Source organism: Saccopteryx bilineata, chromosome 8 (assembly GCF_036850765.1).
Source record: "Saccopteryx bilineata isolate mSacBil1 chromosome 8, mSacBil1_pri_phased_curated, whole genome shotgun sequence".
Taxonomy (NCBI): domain Eukaryota; kingdom Metazoa; phylum Chordata; class Mammalia; order Chiroptera; family Emballonuridae; genus Saccopteryx; species Saccopteryx bilineata.
The window spans coordinates 50,051,968-50,073,210 of NC_089497.1; the positions used below are offsets into that span (position 1 = coordinate 50,051,968).

Sequence of the window (21,243 nt, forward strand, 5' to 3'; positions counted from 1 at the left end):
ATAGATTTTTTTATTATTTAAAATTTTCATTCCATTTAAAATTTTTTCTATAATAAAATGTATTACTACTTTTAGAATAAAAAAAAATGTTAAAAACAAACCAAAGAACATCTTTTTACTGTTTTTCTTTGTTTAATCCAAGGTAATGAAAATACTTATAGGAATGAAAGAAGTTTAAGGTATTTATGGTTTTACATTGAAATAAATATAATTTGGTTGGAAATCTGAGAAAGTAATGGTAAGTTATATCTTAGCTGCCTTCAGTTAACCATATACACATGAAGCGAACCTCATCACTGGGCCTCTGCTTCCTTTGCTAATTAAGTGACCATGAAAATTGAGAGAGCTGTTCACCTGAAGATCGCACTAATGAGAACAAAACATAGACTACTAGCAATAGGTGTCTCTATGTACCTCAGTAGGTTAAATCCATATGCCAATATTTTCAGTTAGCCTTCTCCTTGGCATTCTTAACAAGTCACAAGAGTTAGACTGTAACTCTTCGGGGACCCAGATAGTTTTTTAGGGCCCAGACTGGTGCTGCATTTTAGAAAGGCAGAGTCAAACCAGGTAAAAATGTCAAATATATCTTTTACCTGGACAGAGACCTACTCTCTAATACTGTTAATCCTATTATACTACATTTACCCACAATATCTACAGAGTTCTTTCACAACGGACAGTGGTTTCTATTGGCTGGCTCTGAAATTGAAATATTAGAAACCTATCATTTAGAAACATGACATTAGGTAGCTTTCTTTTTTTTTTTTTTGTATTTTTCTGAAGCTGGAAACAGGGAGGCAGTCAGACAGACTTCCGCATGCGCCCACCGGGATCCAGCTGGCACGCCCACCAGGGGGCGATGCTCTGCCCACCAGGGGGCGATGCTCTGCCCCTCCGGGGCGCCGCTCTGTCCCGACCAGAGCCACTCTAGCGCCTGGGGCAGAGGCCAAGGAGCCATCCCCAGCGCCCGGGCCATCTTTTGGTCTAATGGAGCCTTGGCTGCGGGAGGGGAAGAGAGAGGAAGGAGAGGGGGAGGGGTGGAGAAGCAGATGGGTGCCTCTCCTGTGTGCCCTGGCCGGGAATTGAACCCGGGACTTCCGCACGCCAGGCCGACGCTCTACCACTGAGCCAACTGGCCAGGGCCTAGGTAGCTTTCTTTAAAAAGCTTTTACTAAAACCTAATAAAAGGAATACAAAAAGTTTCTTTATAGTTCAGCCAGCACTGGAAATTATGATGCACAGGGTCCTGAGCCAGACTTGTCAGGGGATATGTAGAGTAAGAACAGAACTTACACTTAAAAAAGAGAGAGAAAAACAATTATAACATTGGCTGTATTAAGTAGATGAAAAGATGTAGTTGACATATTTAAGGAAGTGAAAAATCACCTCTACTTCAGGGCTTACACTCCCCCAACACATATTAACATAATCACACCCATCCCAAGCAAAAAGGGCAACTAATATTACCACTTGGGTGATGGGCTTCCATGTGGGCAGCGCCATCTTTAACAAAGTGAGCATAATATATTTTATCTGCCCAACAAAGCTCCTAGGGGGATTTGACCTTGTTGGTTAGTGAAGGGACAATAGAACTGAATGAGTTCTGAAGGATGACTAGGCATGTAGTGTGTACTGTTTAAGGCAGAGTGAAGAGTAAATGTAAATGCCCTGTGGAAGGAAGGAACGGAAGAGAGGCCAATGTGGCTGGAGCACAGACAGTGATGGGGAGCATGGAGCTAAGGGGAGCTGAAGAGGCGAAGGGACTAAGGAAAAAAAACCCAACAACCATATACAACTCACAGACACAGACAACAATGTGGTGAGAGCCAGAGGGAAATGTGGTGGGATGTGGAGGTGAACTAAGGGGGGAGGGAAATGGAGATGAGAGACTTTGCCTGGGGCCATGGGCACACTATACAGTGTCTAGATGATGTTTTATCGATGATGTTTTATTGAGTTGTACACCTGAACTTGTACCCAAATAAAATCAATTAATAAAAAATAAAAAATAAAGAGGCAGGAAGCAGACCTCACAGGGTCTTAAAGTTATGTATGGGTTTAACTAGTGGTGCTAGGATAACATATATTTTAAAAGGTTACTCTGACTGACTGCTGTATGGAAAAAAAACAGGAATATGCCAAGTGTGAATATATGTAAGAACACCAGCTAGGAGGCTATTGCTCTCCCAAGTAAAAGATGATGATAAGGCAATACTTTATCCCCCACAAAAAAAGCATGACATAGCCTCAGCTAAGAGGATTAATTTTATGTTAAATGGACAATTTGCAAGAAAATGTCACTTTACACTTTGTAGGATACTTATTGTTCCTTTCAAGTACAAATATATGCTTATGTAAGTGACTTTAGTTATAAGATCTATGATAAGACTAAGATGGAAAAAACTGTCTTTGAAGAAGAGGAATGCAAAATGTAATATTCATAAGCTTTTGGATACATCTACATGACAGATGTGTTTCCAAGTGTACTGTGTATTTTAAGCAGAAATCTTTTTTGGGTTTTTTTGGCCTGGTTGGTTTGTATACAGCACACTAAATAGATGAAGTGAATCAACCATTATGGGTGAGTTGCTTTGTCTTTACAGTAAAAACAATTCACAGTTAAATGGGCATTAAAGTGTTTCCATATCAACTTCAATTCATCCTGTGTATTCTAATGTTGCTCAAGGAGGAATTAACAATACACAATGGCATTAGGAAATTATAATATACCTCTATATTAAAAATACAAAGTTCTTTGACAATAATACAATTATAGTAACAGTGAAAAGAGAGACAAAACAAAATCTCTTGGAAAGTGAAAAATTCATTTCTTTTTTATTAAAAAATTTTTTTTAGTTAATTGAGAGGCAGAGAGACAGAGACAGATTCCTGCATGCACCCGGACTGGGATCCACCTGGCAAGCCTCCTATTGGGTGATGCTCTGGCCATCTGGGACCATGGCTCCATTGCTTGGCAACTGAGCTATTTTAGTGCCCAAGGAGAGGCCATGGAGCCATCCTCAGTGCCTGGGGATAACTTTGCTTGCATCATTCGGGCCATGGCCACAGGAGGGGAAAAGAGAGAAAGAGAGATGGGGGGAGGGGCGGTGGAGAAGCAGATGGTTGCTTCTCCTGTGTGCTCTGATCAGAAATTGAACTCCAGACTTCCACTGGGCCAATGCTCTACCACTGAGCTAATTGGCTTGGGCCAAAAAATTCATTTCTAAACTCATAAGTTAGGAAAAAAAACAAAACAATGAAAATTATGAAATACTCAGAACTACATGACAATGATACTAATAAAAAGTTGTGGAGATGTAGCTGAAGTGAAATATGCAAAATTATATTCATAAAAAATTATAAAGCAAAAACAAAAATCAATGAAATAAACATTCTGCTTAAGAAGCTAAAGAAAATAACATTACAGTAATCTCAAGAAAAATAGAAATAAGAGGAAAAATTATTGATTAGAGATGACTGACAGAACAAAAATGGGTTCTCTGAAAAAACAAAGTAGACAGAACTCTAGCAGAATGAAGAAAAAGTGAAACAATAAATAAATGGTTTTGGATACAAAAAAAAATCATCATTATAAAGATAGTGGTGATAGAGAAAAATCATAAAATAAGATTAGAAACTCTATGGCAATAAATGAAAACAATGTGTTTTAGAAAATGTAAATTACCAAAATTGATTCCAGAAGAAATAGAAAATCTGAACAACCGTCACAAAAATCGAATTGATAGCCAAAAGTCTCCCCTGACAAATGATAGAAGACCCAGATTGTTTTATAAGATAATTTACCTAACTTTCAAGGAATATAGTCCCTGTCTTCTACTGTTTTAGAGATTCTTTTTTTTAAAGAAGAAAATCTATTCTACTCATTTCATGTAAAGGTATTACCCAAATACTTTTAAATAAGAAAAAACAAAATAAGAAAAAAAAATTATAGTCAATTATAGTCACTTATAAACATAAAATTTTAAATAAAATGTTAATAAACTTAATTCATCAATACACTGGAAAATACACTGTGACCATGAAGTAGAGTTAATTCTAGAATGCAATACTACTCCACATCAGAACAACTTATCAAAGTTTTCCATCTTTTTTTTTAACAGATTAGCAGAGAAAAAAACATATGACAGTAGATCAAAAATGTAAAATAGCATTTGATCAATTATCACTCATTCATGATTAAAAAAACCTTTTGGCAAGGAATATAGGGAATTTTCTTAATCTGATAATAGCTGTGTACCCATTTTGGTAATTGACATTTTCTCAATCCAAATTTAGGAGTTTATTCACAAATATACCTATGACCCCTAGCTAAGTAAGAGAAGAAATGCTCTTCATATTGTTGCAAACTGGAACTTATCTGCTTCTTAGAGCTTCTTTATTCACTTGTCCATCTTCTGTTCCCTGAAACCCTGCCCTACTCACAAAGCTTGACCAGCCCTACACATCTGCACTTCTCTCCTTCAGTATAACCCACCTCTTTCAGCCAAATGCTAGTAAATGTATTCGGTGTTTTTAACTCATGTCCCAATAAATTCTGATAAATTCTATTAGGAGATTTCTTAGAGAAGAGTCTTCAATACCTGAAATATTCGTTGATGTACTTGTGAAATTGCTACCCACTTAAACTGTTCCATCTACAAACACTAGTGCCTATACCCACTCCTATCCAAGTCCTGGACATCTATTTGGAAATATCCAGCCCTCAAATATAATAGAAATATATTGATATCTTTCACAGGATGTGGAAGTTTATGAAATTGATGAAAGAAATGTTGGTGAACTGCAAGATCCACATGCAAAGTCACTAATAAAGGAGGATCGCACAGAGTCAGACCAGGTAACAAATTTAAAAAAAAGGAAAGAAAATTAGTAAGAATGATAATTACATCAATGCTTTTAAAGGAAATAATGTAGTTTTAAAGGATTAAGAGAGGGCTTTGGGAAAACTGGATCAAGCCCTTCAAAACCTATGGAAATATGACCTTACTGCAAAAATCAAAAGCAAAGTAGTATAATGAGCTATATATGAATCAAGTCCCCACAAATTAACACTTGACCTCTCAGAATTAGCACACAATTGTAATTGTAACCTAAAATGTGTTAAATATAAGATAAATTCATTTTCATAATTTTTTGGTTGTCTTATTTCAAGATAAAGTCCCAATCAAGTCTTTTACTTTCATTCTGGAATCCAGGTCTCCATCTTCAATAGATTCACTCTAGAGGGACTTTTCTGGGAAAAGGGAATGGGAAAGAAAACCTTTATACTCATCTCTATATTTTCCAAACATGTAATGTTGTGAGAATCCCCTCATGAAATTGTAAAAAAAAATACCAGTTCCTGGGTTCCCCTCACCAGACCAATTCTGAATCTCCAAGGACAAAAAAGAACCTAGGACTCCATATTTGTAACAACTATCCTATGGGATCCATATGATAATTTAGCAAACATGAGAAAAACCACCTTATAGCTTAAAGCAAAATGATGATTTTTCTCTGGCTCCCTCTCTCCATCTACAAATTTTATCAATGTAGTCCTTTTTTTCTTTTAGCAAGAGAGACAGACAGACAGACAGGGACAGACAGACAGGATGGGAGAGAGATGAGAAACATCAGCTCATAGTAGCGGCACCTTAACTTGTTCGTTGATTGCTTTCTCATATGTGCCTTGACTGGGAGGCTCCAGCTGAGCAGTGACCCCTTGCTCAAGCCAGAGACCTTGGGCTCAAGCCAGCCACCATGGGGTCATGTCTATGATCTCATGCTCAAGCCAAAGACCCCACATGCAAGTTGGTGAGTCGACACTCAAGCTGGCGACCTTGGAGTTTCAAAAATTGGTCCTCAGCATCCCAGGCCGATGCTCTATCCATCACACTACTGCCTGGTCAGGCTTATCAAGGGAGTCCTTAGAATTTTTATAATTTACAACCTGCCACTGCTTTCCATTTTGTTTTATTTACTTAATTATTTTAAAACACCTTGAAAATAACAGAACGACTTTTTTCTCTCCTTTAAAATTGAGTATGATTTGTCTCAAATTTCTTTTTTCTACATTCCCTCAGCCTGCATTCTCTGGAGCCCATTTTGCTCTCTATTTATTTGGACATTAAACTGCCTTGCAACTATTATTATATTCTGTCTGTTCTTTCTGTATTGCCTGTCAGCTCCTCAAAGACAAACATCACATCCCTCATTTCTTCTGTGTTTCCCCCCACTGAGCCTTGAAAATTGACTGACTAGTGTGCAGCATGCTTCAAGTCGTGGTACTTAATAAATATTTTAAAACAGTATTAAAATGTGGAATAAATTTGACAGCAGTGCTGCTCCTCATCATTTCAAGTGCCAACACTTTCTAAGTCCCTTCTCTACTTAGCAACCATTTCCCCAACATACTTGCATGTCCCCAGACAATTCATCCAAACTGAAGCTCTCTTTTGATCTACTTTTCCTTGCCTGAGTTATGGAAATAACTGTTTACATGTTTTCCCTTGAGAAGTATCTGACTGGTATGCAAAGACCCTGCCATGCAAATTGAAGTTGTTCTTTTCCTTGAATAGCAGGGGAAGGAGAAAGGCAATAGGGATAGCGAAGGTTTCATTTTCCTTTTCTCCTTAAATCATCTTTCACAGTAAGACACAATGTCCCTATTCATATTTTCATATCTCTAAGGATGTTTTTCATTCTTAGCACCTATAGAGTGCTAAGGATTTTCGGTAAGAGGTTTTAGTATTTTACCCAACCTAGCTTCTTTGCGACCTTTACTCAATTTTTGTTTGACCTACTATGGTCAGGCAAGCAACACTTCTCTTATAACATCATTCTCTTAGTAAACATTATTTCGTGCCTATGAAGAATACTCTTCTACTTAGGTTATATATGGATCTAATGTGGCAATGCACAGAAAAGCTTATTCTCTTTTTCTTGGTTAGGAAATTACATTTTGCAAAGCACTTTGGCATCTATTCATGATTTCATTTAATCCTCACACAATTTTGCTAGGTGGACAAACTAGAAGCCTTTATCTCCCCGATGTAGACAAGCATATTCAGAACTTTAAGTACTTGTCCAAGATCACACAGCTTGGTTAGATCCACACGGAAATAGGACTTCACAACCAGTTCCATTTCCTGTTTCCGCCAGTCCCACACAGCTCAACTTCACAAATAAGGTGACCAATCGTCTTTGTTTAGGGAGGACAGTCCTTCTTTTGTAAGTTCTGTTTGATATTGGAAGACTGATCTGTAAATGTCTGTATTCGATCGCTGCAGAGTCGATCCATTGCATGTGATGTGACGTATTTGTATCTAAATAAGTACTTTTTTCTTATAATTATTATTAAAAATTAATAATAATGGCATGTAAGCATAATTACAATATAAAATATTACAAATGTTTTTATTATGTATTTATCATATTATAGTGTATTATTGTTGCAATGAATAAAATGTTTCTTTTCTTTACAATATTGTTTTCTTCAATTTATTTTTGTCCTCCTTTTCATTGTAAAAAAGTTGGTCACCTTACAAAACAGGATGTCAGGCCAGTAGAGAAAGAAACAAGAAGCGATAGAGTTAAGGGATAGGTAGGCATGTGCAGATTGCTATCCGAGGGCCATGAGAGTGAGGGAAGAATCTAAACGCCTAGCTAAACTCCCATTTCCAACCTCTCGCTAATGCGCACGCGCACTTCTTCAGGATTAAAATCAGATTGAAGAGGGCGGGGCCGTGTGGTATGTGCCGCGCAGGCGCATTTGTGCGCAGGCTGTCAAAATGGCGCCCTCCGAGTACAAGCCTTCTCGGCTGGCCACCTTGCCCTCTACCCTCGACCCAGCTGAATACGACATATCTCCGGAAACCCGTAAGGCGCAAGCCGAGCGGTTGGCCATAAGATCTCGGCTTAAAAGGGAGTATCTGCTTCAGTACAATGACCCCAGCCGCCGAACGCTCATTGTGAGTGGGGGTCGGGTGGGAGGGAGTCAAGGGTCAGAGTTTCCACGGTCTGCTCAGGCTGGGCTGCCCAGACTGGCCACCCGGGACCCCGCAGCGGGCGGCCACCTTCCCGATCAGTGCTTAGGCATTGGCCGTCGTCCAGGCTCAGAGAGCAGGCCAACTCACTAGCCCTTTGACCTTGAGCAGGTAGTTTGGTGGTCAAGAGAACGGGTTTCTGGACTCGCACCTGGTAGGTTTTGAGTCCTGGCTGCATCGCTTCCTGCCTGGGTGAACTTGAGAAAGTTTTTCAACTCTGCTGCTTACCTTCGGTTTTCCTATCTGAAAAATGGGGTTAATACAGCACTTCCTGTCTTGTGAGGCTTAAATGAAATAAGACACGTGACCATCCAGTACAGTGCCGGGCTTGTAATGAGTGTTCAAAAATGTGTGTGTGTGTTTTTAAAGCTGTTTGCACCTTTCACTTCACAGTTCATAACAATGCTGCTCTCTCCTGATAGGAATATAGTGATTCTTCACTTTATATTTTTAAAGACCCAAAGACCCTGCAGTTTGCTGAAACTTTGGGCTTTGGAGGCAAACTCCAAAGCTCTACATACTAGCAAACTACAGGGTAGGGCAAGAGTAGATTTGCAGTTGAGAGTAGGCGAAACGCAAGAGTTTATTCTTGTATTATTGTTTATGAATATTTTCCATAGGAATAACTGAAACTGACTTTTGCCCCACACTGCATATGACCTTGGGCAATTTGCCTAACCCCTCTGAACCTTTGTTTTCTAATCTTTATATATGAGAATGGTATTATCTTCTTTATAGAATCGTGGAGAGGTAAAAATGAGTCTTTGCAAAATTCCTGGTACATGATATATGCCCAGCAAACTGACAGATCGTTACTGTTATGTAACAAGCGTCCTTTTCAATAATTTGCTGTACCAGGCTGCTTAAAATTTCTTTAAAATACTTTCTCTAACAGTTGCATTGATACTCTGTGGGAATTTTTAGAAGTGAGAATTAAAGGAAATTTACAATGCCCCAGGCACTATCTGAACTTTTTTTCCCCCTGAATATTATTCAAATACAACTATTTAGAGAGTTAAGCTCTCTTACTGTCCCCATTTTACAGATGAGAAGACAGAATGGGAGGGAAGAGTAGTTCATAGAGTGATAGAGCAGAATTTGAGCTTTGGTCTATGTAACCCAAAGCATCTGCTTAACTCGTTGGCTGTACCATCTTCTGCCAGGACCTTGTTTATTTGGGAAGAAGGTATATAGAGAGACATTTATTATATATGTACTCACACAATTAGGTTTGCTGTGTTAGATAGTATGATGTAATAAATAAAAAAATAAGGCCTTGAGCCAGACAGAATTGAGGTTTAAATGCCAGTTTCTCTTTTCCTCTTCTGTGACCTAGGGCAATTTCAATTCTGTCATGTAGAACAGAGGTAGTATATAATAAGACCTGCCTCATTGGTTGTTCTGTTCATTAAATGAGTGTTGCACACTTAATCATATATTGGTCAATACATGGAAATTACTTGCCTGACCTTTAAGGATGATTAATTCAGTGAATAAATAATTGCTCAGGGTCTATTATAGGCCAAGCCCTCTTTTAGATGTTGCAGTTATAGTGAAGGAAAAAACAGGCAGAGACCCCTATTCTTAGAGAGCTTTCTTTCTAGTGGGGGAAACAAGTGGTAATTTTGGAAAGTTTTCATTTAGCAAGTTAGATAGTGATACATGGTAAGAAGAGAAATAAAGCAAGGAGGGGAATTAGGAGTGTGTGTATATAGTAGGAGGAGAGAGCAGCTGCAATTTTAGAGAGGCCCAGGGAAGGCCTTGATAGAAAAGTTGACATTTGAGTGAAGATCTGAAAGAAGTGAGGTGAGGGAGCTGGGAAAGTAAAAGTAGCATTTCAGGCAGGGGGGACATCAAGTGCAAACGTACTTAGACAGGCGAGTGCCCAGTTAATTGCAAAAAGTACTGACGAGATCATTGTGGCTAACACGGAGAAAGGTGAGGGCAGAGTAGGAAGATACCTGGGACGAGAGCACAATTTGCCAATCCAATTGGCAAGTTGGATGTGAATTTTAAGAGAAGAAGAGTGGTCAAAGTGACTCCAAGGTTTTTGACCTAAGCGATCAGAAGAATGAACTTGCTTTTTTGAAATGATAGAGCAGAACGAGAGGAGCAGGGATGGCGGTTGAGTGGAATATTGGGAAATCAGTTTGAGATGCATCACATTTGACATGCCTATTAGACAACATGTCATTGTTGAGCGGAGGGTTGACTTTTTTTTTTTTTTAATATTTTATTTATTGATTTTTAGAGAGAGGAGAGAGAGAGAAAGAAAGAAAGGCAATGGGGGAGGAGTAGGAAGCATGACTCATAGTAGTTGCTTTTGATATGTGCCTTGACTGAGCAAGCCTAGGGTTTCAAACCAGTGACGTCAGCGTTCTAGGTTAACATTTTATCCACTGGCCCACCTCAGGCTAGGTCATAGTTGGATATTTTCTCAGGAGTTTAGAGTAGATGTCTAGGGCTAGAGGTATAATTTTGGGAGTCTCAGCCTATAGATGGATATTGAAAGCCGTGTGACTGGAGGAGATCACCAAGGGATGACCAAGGAATGTACATAGTTAGGAAAGACCAGCAGAATCCAAGGTTCAATATTAAAGAGGTTGATGAGTAAGGAAAAAGAGAGCAAAAGAGACTAAGAGGGAATGGCCAGAGAGGAGGAAAACCAAGCCTGTGTGTGTGCCCTGGAAGCCATGATTTCAGGAAGAAGTGTTTACCATGTCACCTGCTGCCAGCAGTGCGGAAACGGAGTGGTGTCAGGGAGAACTGTCCCCATGGCATGAGAGGTTTGGAACCTCTCTTTACAGCAGTACTGGCCTCAATGGACGGTGGTCATGGAGCTATTGATATTTTTCTGAAATGAAATGTGTTTCTAGAAGACATATGTCTGATATCAAAGTGTAGAGAGGTGATTGGCAATGTGAGAATTTATGGGAGAGTCATTCAAATACATGAATAGCAGAAGAGATAGATAAAAGAATTCGTTCCTTAAATCTATATCTTGTGTCTTCACCTTTGCTTTTTCTGCAAACAGTTTGGTTTAAAATGTTACTGTGAAAGATCCAGTTTAAGTAATTTGGTTCTACCCATCATGACTTCGTTATTGGTTAGACCTTGAATGTTCTCCTGACAGTTTAAAATTTTAATGCTGATTTCATTTGCTTATTTTTACCCATTGGTTAATTGGAGCAAATAATTTTGTAAAATCATTTGGAGATTTAGCTACTTAAATTTAATTATGTATTTGGGGTACATTTGTTAATCTTACATAGTTACTCTAGTATAAATATATTGAAATGGACAATTTTTTTCTTAACCAAGATAAATGATGATTTTTCTTTAACAATAGCCTTGTCATTTCTTTTCTTTTTAATTGAATTTATTGGGTGACACCAGCTAACATAATTACACATATTTCAAGTGCCTAATTCTACATCTCTGTAAACCGTACTGTGTAACCCCTCAAGTCTTCCTCCATCACCAGTTATTGCACTTACACCCTCTATCTCTCCCCTCCCACCCCAGCAATCACTATACTCCATGAATTTTTTTCTCCTTTCTTTTTCTCAATCCCTCCACCCCCCTCACCTAGCACCCCTCACCCAACTGAGAGTGGTCAGCTTGATCTCTATATGAGTCTGTCTCTTTTATTTTTTAGCGAGAGAGACAGAGAAAGACAGAGAGGGAAAGATAGTGACAGAGAGACAAGGAGAGACATGAGAAGCATCAATTTTTTTACAGCACCTTAGTTGTTCACTGATTGCTTTCTCATATGTGCCTTGACTGGGGGGCTATAGCTGAGCCAGTGACCCCTTGCTCAAGCCAGTGACCTTGGGCTGCAAGCCAGTGACCTTGGGTTCAAGCCAGCGACCATGGGGTCCTGTCTATGATCCCACACTCAAGCCAGTGACCCCACGCTCAAGCTGGTGAGCCTGTGCTCAAGCAGGATGAGCCAGGGATCCTGGGTCCTCAGAATCCCAAGTTGATGCTCTATCCACTGTGCCACCACCTGGTCAGGCAAGTCTATCTCTTTTTTTGATTGTTCGTTTGTTTTGTTCATTAGATCCCATATATGAGTGAAATCATATGATACTTGTCTATCTTTGACTGGCTTATTTCACTTAGCATAATGCTCTCTAGGTCCATCCATGAACAGCTTTATCCTTTCCACAAAACTGTTTTAATAGTGTAAAATGTAATATTTTGCTCTTAAAATATCACCCAAATCAGCTTTAAAAACTTCAAGTTCATAGTTAGCCTACCTCAGTCTTCACTTTCCTGCAGCTTATTTGTAGCCTGAAAAGACCTGGCTACAAAGAACATTAGAAAGGGTCTGGAAGCAAAGTACAAAGTACAGAGCATATGAAATCTGTTGGTCTTCATGAGGAATACTGTCTGGTTCTGTTGCTCACACTTCAGGAAAGACAGTGAAGCTAAAACAATTTAGAAAAGAATAGATAAAATGATCAAAGGGAAAAAGTGGCTTCTTTAACAGCTTTAAAAAGATTAGGATTCTTAATCTCAATAAGTAGAAAGCTCAGGGATGTTAAAGAGTCTTTTAAATTCTAAAGGACTTGAGAAGGATCATTGGAGAATTATTCAGCAGATACTGGAGATGAAAGATACTCCCTAAAGCTGCTTAGGAATATTCAAAAGGGAGGTATCTCCCATGCTCCTCCACAAAAGTCCTGATGAGATTGTTCCTGTAACTTTTTGTTTTTATTTTTAAGATTTTTTATTTTTTAATTTAAAAAAAAGATTTTATTTATTGATTTTTAGAGAGTAGAGAGGGAGAAAGGTGGAAGCATCAACTCACAGTAGTTGCTTCTTGTATGTGCCTTGACCGGGCAAGCCCAGGGTTTCCAACCGGCAACCTCAGTGTTCTAGGTCAATGTTTTATCCTCTGTGCCACCACAGGTCAGGCTATAGCTTTTTGTTTTTAATTCTAGGAAGATCCTGCATTGGCTCGTTGGACCTACGCAAGATCAGCAAATGTCTTTCCCAATTTTAGACCCACTCCCAAGACCTCACTCTTAGGAGCTGTGGTTGGAATTGGGCCCCTCTTCTTCTGGTATTACGTTTTTAAAACTGACAGGGTAAGTATCAGGACGCGAGGTGTAGTGTTTGCGCGGTAGATCCGCCCTGTGCCGGTCTCTTTCTCTGGATGATGGCCGCTGATGTGCTTCCGTCTAGCCCTCTACTTTTCTTTCACTTTCTCTCTTTTATTTCTCTTTTCCAGCAAGAGCTAAAACATAATTGGAGTTATATATTTGGTTTTATTTCTTTATAACCTCAACTCATAGAAATACGCTTTTTAAAAAAAAAATCACTATAGTCTATGGGTCTTTCAAGTTTAACAGTTGCTCTAGAATTTAAAGTAATAAATTAGTTTAAATTTCTAAGATTTGAATTTAGCTCATGAAAAAGTTTCCCTGGTGTATTTTAGATAATGTAAGGAAAGTATACTGTGACTGCTGGACAAGAAGAGACAAAAATAACTTAAAAAATTAATTTCTTTTATCTTATTGGCTGTGCAGAAGTCAAACTTTCTTATCCTGATTAACCTTAAGATACTATCTTTGCAAATTTTTGTATTTATTAGTTTTCTTAGTTCCGTTCTCTTAAAAAGAAATGTTTATTGGGTTAAGTATACTGCTCACAAAAAATTAGGGGATATTGTATAGCTTCATATGAAATACCCTCTAATTTTTGTGAGCAGCATACTTACAAAATACATCCATCATTTAGTGTGTTTCCTATTTGTCCGAATTCTAATTATATTGTTCACATTTAGCAAATTAATGTTACAACATATTAATACCCTACCAACAGAAAAGCAGAAGCAGTCTGCTGGGAATCCCAGCTGTCAGAGGCCGGGGGTGTGGCTGCAGAGAAAGCAGGTTTCTCCCTGACAGGAGACCACTTTGGGACTGGACCCCCAGCCCCAGCGTCCAGGCCTCAGATTACCCTCTAGACTGGAGCCCACCTGTCTATCTCTGCCTTAAACCAGTGAATACGTTTACCCATTACAGTTGATGTATTTTATTTATTTATTTATTCATTTTAGAGAGGAGAGGGAGAGACAGAGAGAGAGAGGAGAGACAGAGAGAAGGGGGGGAGGAGCTAGAAGCATCAACTCCCATATGTGCCTTGACCAGGCAAGCCCAGGGTTTCGAACCGGCGACCTCAGTATTTCCAGGTCGACGCTTTATCCACTGCGCCACCACAGGTCAGGCCTGATGTATTTTGATTATCTTGATAAATATTGCTTAATGGGAAGGTAGACCACACTTATCCAGAAGGTGTTTGTATTTTGCTTTCAAGTGAGATAATACAGTTTTACTTACGAAAATGTGGGTAAGGTATTTTTCAATAGCAGTAGTTTCTTACTGTTCCTTTATTTTTTCAGACTGCTACTTCCTTACCTGTACTCCATAGGTTTAAACGGTGGGGGGTTGGACTTCGGTTTGGAGTGTTTCATTCCTATTTTTAGAGTTGTATCATGGATTGTACCAAAATACATTGTTTTTAATATTTTTTTTCTCTTTTTATTCAGGATAGAAAAGAAAAACTTATCCAGGAAGGAAAAGTGGATCGAACATTTAATATCTCATATTAAGTGTGGCAATGATGACTATATGTATTATTGTTTAAATAAATCTTCTATTACTCATTTAGTAGTTTCTCTTTATTAACTACACATTGCTTCAACAAATATTTGCCAGACATTGTAGAATCCCTACTTTGTGAGAGGTCACAGTTCAAGGAAGAAACAAGTGCATGTTTATTCATTTCACCATTCAACAAGTGCATTCCTGCTATGAGCCAGACATTGTGCTGTGGGCAGGGAATACAACAGTTAGACAGACTTAGGCTCTGTGCGTAAGGAGTACGTACGCTGACAACTGCTTATTCAACAATCATCATCTCTGCTTATTACATGTCTGGTACTACTTAATACCAAAGCTCTGGTCTGGCTTCAGCCCCAGTGGGAAACGCAGCAGACAGTCACAACAGTGTGGTGAAAAGGAGATACAGAGTCAGGAGAGTGCTGTCGGCCAGCGGAGGGTGCAGCCGTGCTGGGGAGATGGCATTGGGTAAAGGTGCTGGGGTTGAAGGGGTTGACCGAGCGAAACAGGAGCACGAGAGGGCAAGGTGTGTTGGGTATGGCTGGACTGGGGGCTGCTGTGGGGTGCAGAAATGGAAGGTGGAGATTGTGTTGGGGAACTGAAGTAAAGTGGTTTAGAGAATGGGCTTTGAAGGTCGGATCTGGACTATAATCCTAGTTCTAATTTAGTTGGAATACCAGGCTTGCATTCCTCCACTATAGCATGAGGATAGTAATGCCTACCTCATTAGGCCATGAAGATGAAATGATAGTATTGTTCAATAAAATAAAAGTATGCTTTATAGTTCAGTCTTGAAACGATTTGGTGACAGTTTCATTTACAAAGGCAGAGTAAAATCAAGTGCCATAGGAGGCAAGCATGCTCTGTAGGACTGACTGACATTAGTATGTTGGTTTTAACTTTCAAGGCATACTTATAACATTTAGGAATGACACGTCCAATTTAACACCATTCAGATTGGTGGGTAGGTACAATCTCAGTACAGGATGGTTAGTGGAACAAGCAACAGTCCACACTGTTGCAACTGGTCTGGGCTGTAACTGATACCCCACCAGACTGTCTAGACCAGCGGTTCTCAACCTGTGGGTCGCGACCCCAGTGGGGTCGCCTAAAGCCTTCGGAAAATACATAATGCATATCAGGTATTTACATTCCGAATCATAACTGTAGCAAAATTACAGTTATGAAGTAGCCACCAAAATAATTTTTTGGTTTGAGGTCGCCGCAACATGAACTGTATTGCGGGGTCACGGCATTAGAAAGGTTGAGAACCACTGGTATAGACTTCCCTTCTCTTGATCCTCACTTTAGCAGTTCTAGATTGCTTGTCTGGTGCCGTCACCAGAAACATCATTTCCAAAGGCCAAAACAGCAGCATCAGGCCTTTGTTGGAACAATTGTCTCTACGGTTATCACGACACGGAAGCACCAAAATGTGCCAGTGGATCCCAAATTCCGGGCATGTCTCTTGCTTCCCTCATTGTGTAGCAGTAATCCCAGCTCTGTGTAATGAAGGTCACTTAGTGCTGCCAATATGGAAACCTTTCTTTCCCCTCTTTTTCTCCCAGGTACAAGAAGCTCAAAGTAATCAGGAGATAGTTATGACTTCAGATTAAAGTGAAGTCTGATAATGTGATTTATAATAGATATGTATTTATTTTTTTGTCCCTGTTTCTGCAGATTTTCTAAAACCCTTGGGATTTCCTAAATGATGAGATAAAAGTGTCTTTCATTTTATGATAAGGAGGTGACATTAGGACCCTACCTAAGGATGGGGATGGTTGCCAGGAGAGCCAGCCTTGTGCTCAGAGGGTTGGAACTTTCAGCCCCACCCTCTTCTTGCTTTTGTATCCTTGCTCAGACTCCAGTTAAGTGAGCTGGGAAGTATTTAAAATTTCTGTGTCTCAGTTTCCTTATCTTTAAAATGGATATACTAATTATAATATTAAACTCATTATTTAATGAGTTATTTCTTAAAAAGTTTTTAGAACAGAAGCACACATTAAGATCTCAGTGAGAATTTGCTATTAATTTTTAACCTGATTGATGAAAACTAATTTGTATTGCATTTATTATTGAGGTCTAACTTTTTTTCATATATTTTAGTTCATTTATATTTATTGGGTTGCTTGCTCAAATCCACTGCCCAACTTTTCCAATGTAATATGTCTTTTTTTCTTAATGACTCTAAGGCACAAACAAGATAAATGAAAGATATAGTCCTTGATCATACCAATCTTCTTTTATAGGGAGTTATTTTAGCATACCTTAATAATAGGAAAAACATTTACAATACATCTTTGGTACCTAAGCTTTTGGAAAGAAAGCAGTGCCCAGAGAGGGATAGTCAAAAATTTTAAAACATTTTTTTAACATCAAGAATTATTGCAATGTGTCTTTAATTGTTGAGTTTTTAAAGATTCTTTTTTTATCATCACAATGCCTCATATCACACTCAGAAGGGATCTGGTGAGAACAGTAGTTGCCACCTCATCTGAGCACTAAATGCTGCCGTGTGTCTGACTGGTGCTGCTAGCTCTGGGCACTGGGCACAGGATCCCACATTGATTATGCTGCCACTGTTAGTCCAAGAACTCATCAAGCTTGTTACAATCACAGCCACTGGGGAAAGTTCCTCAAGGTTTCTGTTACCTACCTGTTATTTGCTCCTGAGTGCAGAGATATAGGATTGGCCAAACCTAGCTCATGTACCTGAGTTCTAGCTGCAAGGGAAGCTGAAATGGCGAGCACATGGCATATTCAACTCTAGCGTGAGGCAAGTAACGACTTCTTAAACAAGAAGTGGTTCAAATGCTGAGCATCCAACAAAGGTCTTAATCACAGTTAAGGAGTTTAGAGTATCCAGACAGCAATGGGAGCAATGGAAGATATTAAGCAAGAGTAACCTGATTGGATTTGCATTCCTGGATGTTCATTCTGGATCCTGGAGGATAATCTTGGGGCAAGAAAGGCTGGAGGATGACCAGTAGGCTGTGTAAGACTTGAGGCCAGAAATCATTTTTAGTTTTTGAGATAGTCCTCAATGCAGAACAAAGCCACCCCTGCCAATTCCAGGATGACTCTGGGATGTGAACTTGTTGAAAGCTTCATGAAAGTCTAAATATATTATTTCAAATAGTTCCCTTTATGAACATGCACGAGAAGCCAGTCTTATTAAGTTCTTATCCTTGTATGATATCCCATCTCCTCTCTGAAACAAAATTGCATCTCTAACAGGCTGGTTTGTTTGTGCACTATGGTTTTTACCCTTTATTATGTCTCCATCCTGGAGAAAAAGACTACATTCATGCTCTGATTGAAATTCCCATCATGTTCAGTCCTAATTCTTTTCATGTTTTCTCATTCCTGGTGGCACCTTTCACAGTCTTCTAATAACTTTGGGGGAGATACAGACTACTGATTATCTCTACACTCTGCAGGATCATTAAGGGGTATTTAAGGAAATTAGAGTTCTGTACAAAAAACTGCCTTGATTATGTATATATGACTAAAATATGGGTAGCACTTTAAAATTCATAAAACTAGCTTGAGCAGTGCTGGTGCAATAGCTAGAGCACCAACCTGGGATCCTGAGGTCCCAGGTTCAAAGCCTTGAGGTCATTGGCCTGAGCTTGGGCTCAGCAGCTTGAGCATGGGGTGACCGATTTGAGTGTGGGATCATCGATATAATCTCGTCATCACTGGTTTGAGCCCAAAGGTCACTGGCTTGAGCAAGAGGTCACTGGCTCAACTGGAGTCCACTCGTCAATGCACACACATGAGAAGCAATCAATGAACAACTAAAGTGCTGCAACTACAAGTTGATGCTTCTCATCTCTCTCACTTCCTGTCTCTTGCTAAAATTAGTTAATTTTAAAGCTTTCACTGCCACTTTCTACTTTCTACTCTGTGAACAAACAGAATGTCATTGTGTTCTATTAGTAGACATATTTGTACCTATAACTATGATTCTGATACTTCCCATAGTTTCCCCTCTGGCTGCTTTGTTAAGTGCCATTTCTCTAGCTGAGATGGAGACTCCTTCTGCTGATGCCCACTATGACCTGAGAGATACTGAGCAGTGTCACCCAACTGGACACCATCATTGCAAGAAAATACAGTGTGCATCAGTCTCATTGCCAAGCTTCAGGATTTAAAGGATTAAAGTGAAGCTAAAAGTCTGATACCTGACCTTTGAATGTCCCTGGAGATGGATGGCTGGTGAAACATCTTAAATTTCTAGAGCAAACTTGGCACTAAAGTTCAAGTTAATTGCCCCCCATAATCATAAAAATTATTACCTTATCAGCGTTGAGTCAATTCTTTACTTACATCACCAGTTGCATTTAAATCATTCATCTCTTATTTAATAATTATGCTCTGGAACAATCTTGGGGGTGGAGAAGAAAGTAACTGGCTGAGTCTGCTCAAGAAATCAATAGAGGAGACTTAGGGGCTGCAATATGATAAATTGTCATGGGTAGGAGACGATGGTAGGAGATTTCTTTTGAAACTACATTTGCACAAAATTTATGCATATTTTTCTACTTTACAGTATGTTCCATGTCAGTGAAAACACAAAGTTTTCTAAAGAGGGTTTTATTCATACTTTATATAAGATGGAGGGAGACAGCATTGAAGAATAGTATTGTTTTACATGGAGTGGCTTGGGTGAAGGTAGATGGAGATAGGGGTGGTCAATTTCCCTGAAGCTGTCTACTAGAAGTTGGATAGGTAGCTGCTCTTCCCAAATCAGGCTGTGCAGAAGGGGAGGCACAGAAGTGATTTGGTCCCATCAGGGCATTTTAGAGGAGACACCAATGCAGGTAGCAAGTAATATCAGCTGCTGTTGGTCTGCCAGTACCGGAGATGGTTGGTTTCCTGGAGCCACTGGGGCAGAGGAACCTGTGTCCTACAGAATTCTAGTAGAACACTGGCCATTAGGTCTACTCTGCATTGGTCACTTAATGAGCCCTGGTCATTTACTAAGCCCCAAGAGTACTAATATGAAGAAGATACAGCTACTTGGAGGAACTCACAATAATGAGAAACAATAATGGCAGTCACCCCTTATTAAGCTTTTACTTGTGTTCCAGACACTAAACTAAAGTAAGAGCTTTACATACCTTCCAACATACCTTAAAAATTACCATTATGAAGATGAGTTTAGAGAGATTAAATATTTTGCTCAAGTCCTCTAGCTAATAAAGCTGAGATAAAACTTAAATCTGGGCAGTCTGACTCTGAGAGAGGACATGTCTTTAACCATTTTTTGAAAGGGCTAAAGAGCAGTGCTATAGGGAGTCCAGTACTAAAAAAGGATATCTAATTCAGCCTGGAGGGTTTAAGTGATAATGCTTTATGAAGTACTAATTGTAAGTTACAAATTAGGCATGCAGTTGTAAAGTACAGCATAGGGAATATAGTCAACAATATTGTAATAACTATGGTGCCAGGTGGGCACTTGAGTTATTGGAGACAACACTTGGTAAAGTATATAAATGTCAATGTTATGCTGTACACCTAAAACTAATATAAAATAGTGTTGAATACAAACTGTAATAAAAATAAAGTAGGTCAAACCACAAAGGTGTCAAGAAAAAGCCCCTGAAGCAGTCCAAGAAATAGGCTAACGAGATGGACAAGATGAGACATTTAAGCAGGAGCAGAAGAAGAGCAGAAGAAACTTGAGGAGCTAAAGTGAAGGCCAGGGGAAGGGCCCCCTGGCCACAGGTGGAATTAAGAAATCTGGCAAAAAGTGAGCTAGCTGTTCCTTGTGCTTGGGACAATGGCGATCCTTAATTGCATTCCTGTTTTTAACATCTCTTGCCACTTTTAGCTAGAATGAAGTGTTGTCTTGGAGCCTGTTGTATGTTAAAGAATAAACTTTTGTAATAAATAATAATTATCATGCAGTGGCTCATCTCTTTGGTTCTGCCATTTCAACCTTGGCTGTGCAGTCAGAGTAAACCCAGCCTAGAATCCTGTCAAAGTGTGTTCTTCAGTCTTTGTTCTATCCCAAATTCCATACCACCTAGAATTAAACCAACTCATTTGAAAATATAATAATTAATATAATATAATATAATATAATATAATATAATATAATATAATATAATATAATATAATATACCCCTGAGAGCAGGGACTCTCACTTGCACTTTTAGGTTTTCTAGTACATTCACAGGTATACAGAATATTAGAACTGGAAGGAACTTTAAAGAATTGCCAGTCCCACAGCCTAATTCTATTGGAAAGGTTTGGACAGGAGAAATGACTTGTGCAATTCATCAAGAAACCCAACCAAGGCCTGACCAGGCGGTGGCGCAGTGGATAGAGTGTCGGACTGGGATGCGGAGGACCCAGGTTCGAGACCCCGAGGTCACCAGCTTGAGCGCAAGCTCATCTGCATGAGCAAAAAAGCTCACCAGCTTGAATCCAAGGTCGCTGGCTCAAGCAAGGGGTTACTCGATCTGTTTAAGGCCCATGGTCAAGGCACATATGGGAAAGCAATCAATGAACAACTAAGGTGTCGCAACGAAAAACTGATGATTGATGCTTCTCAT

At 39.3% G+C, this 21,243-nt stretch overlaps 1 protein-coding gene and 1 pseudogene across 1 annotated transcript; both read left to right on the forward strand.

Annotated features, from left to right (window-relative positions):
- Nucleotides 1–7,752: 7,752 nt before the first annotated feature.
- On the forward strand, nucleotides 7,753–14,721 carry NDUFB4 (NADH:ubiquinone oxidoreductase subunit B4). The gene is made up of 3 exons (XM_066241172.1): nucleotides 7,753–7,973; nucleotides 12,998–13,144; nucleotides 14,605–14,721. The coding sequence occupies exons 1-3, from the start codon at nucleotides 7,794–7,796 to the stop codon at nucleotides 14,665–14,667; spliced, it is 390 nt and encodes a 129-aa protein (XP_066097269.1). The 5' UTR covers nucleotides 7,753–7,793; the 3' UTR covers nucleotides 14,668–14,721.
- Nucleotides 14,722–15,135: 414 nt separating this feature from the next.
- Nucleotides 15,136–20,439, forward strand: LOC136311685 (translation machinery-associated protein 7-like; annotated as a pseudogene).
- Nucleotides 20,440–21,243: the final 804 nt, after the last annotated feature.

Bases quoted from the DNA above. Each gene is read 5' to 3' on its own strand.
- NDUFB4 (XM_066241172.1), top strand. From the start codon at position 7,794: ATGGCGCCCTCCGAGTACAAGCCTTCTCGGCTGGCCACCTTGCCCTCT. The intron at 7,974-12,997 runs GTGAGTGGGGGT...TTTTAATTCTAG, and splicing joins CCAGCCGCCGAACGCTCATT to GAAGATCCTGCATTGGCTCG. The intron at 13,145-14,604 runs GTAAGTATCAGG...CTTTTTATTCAG, and splicing joins ACGTTTTTAAAACTGACAGG to GATAGAAAAGAAAAACTTAT.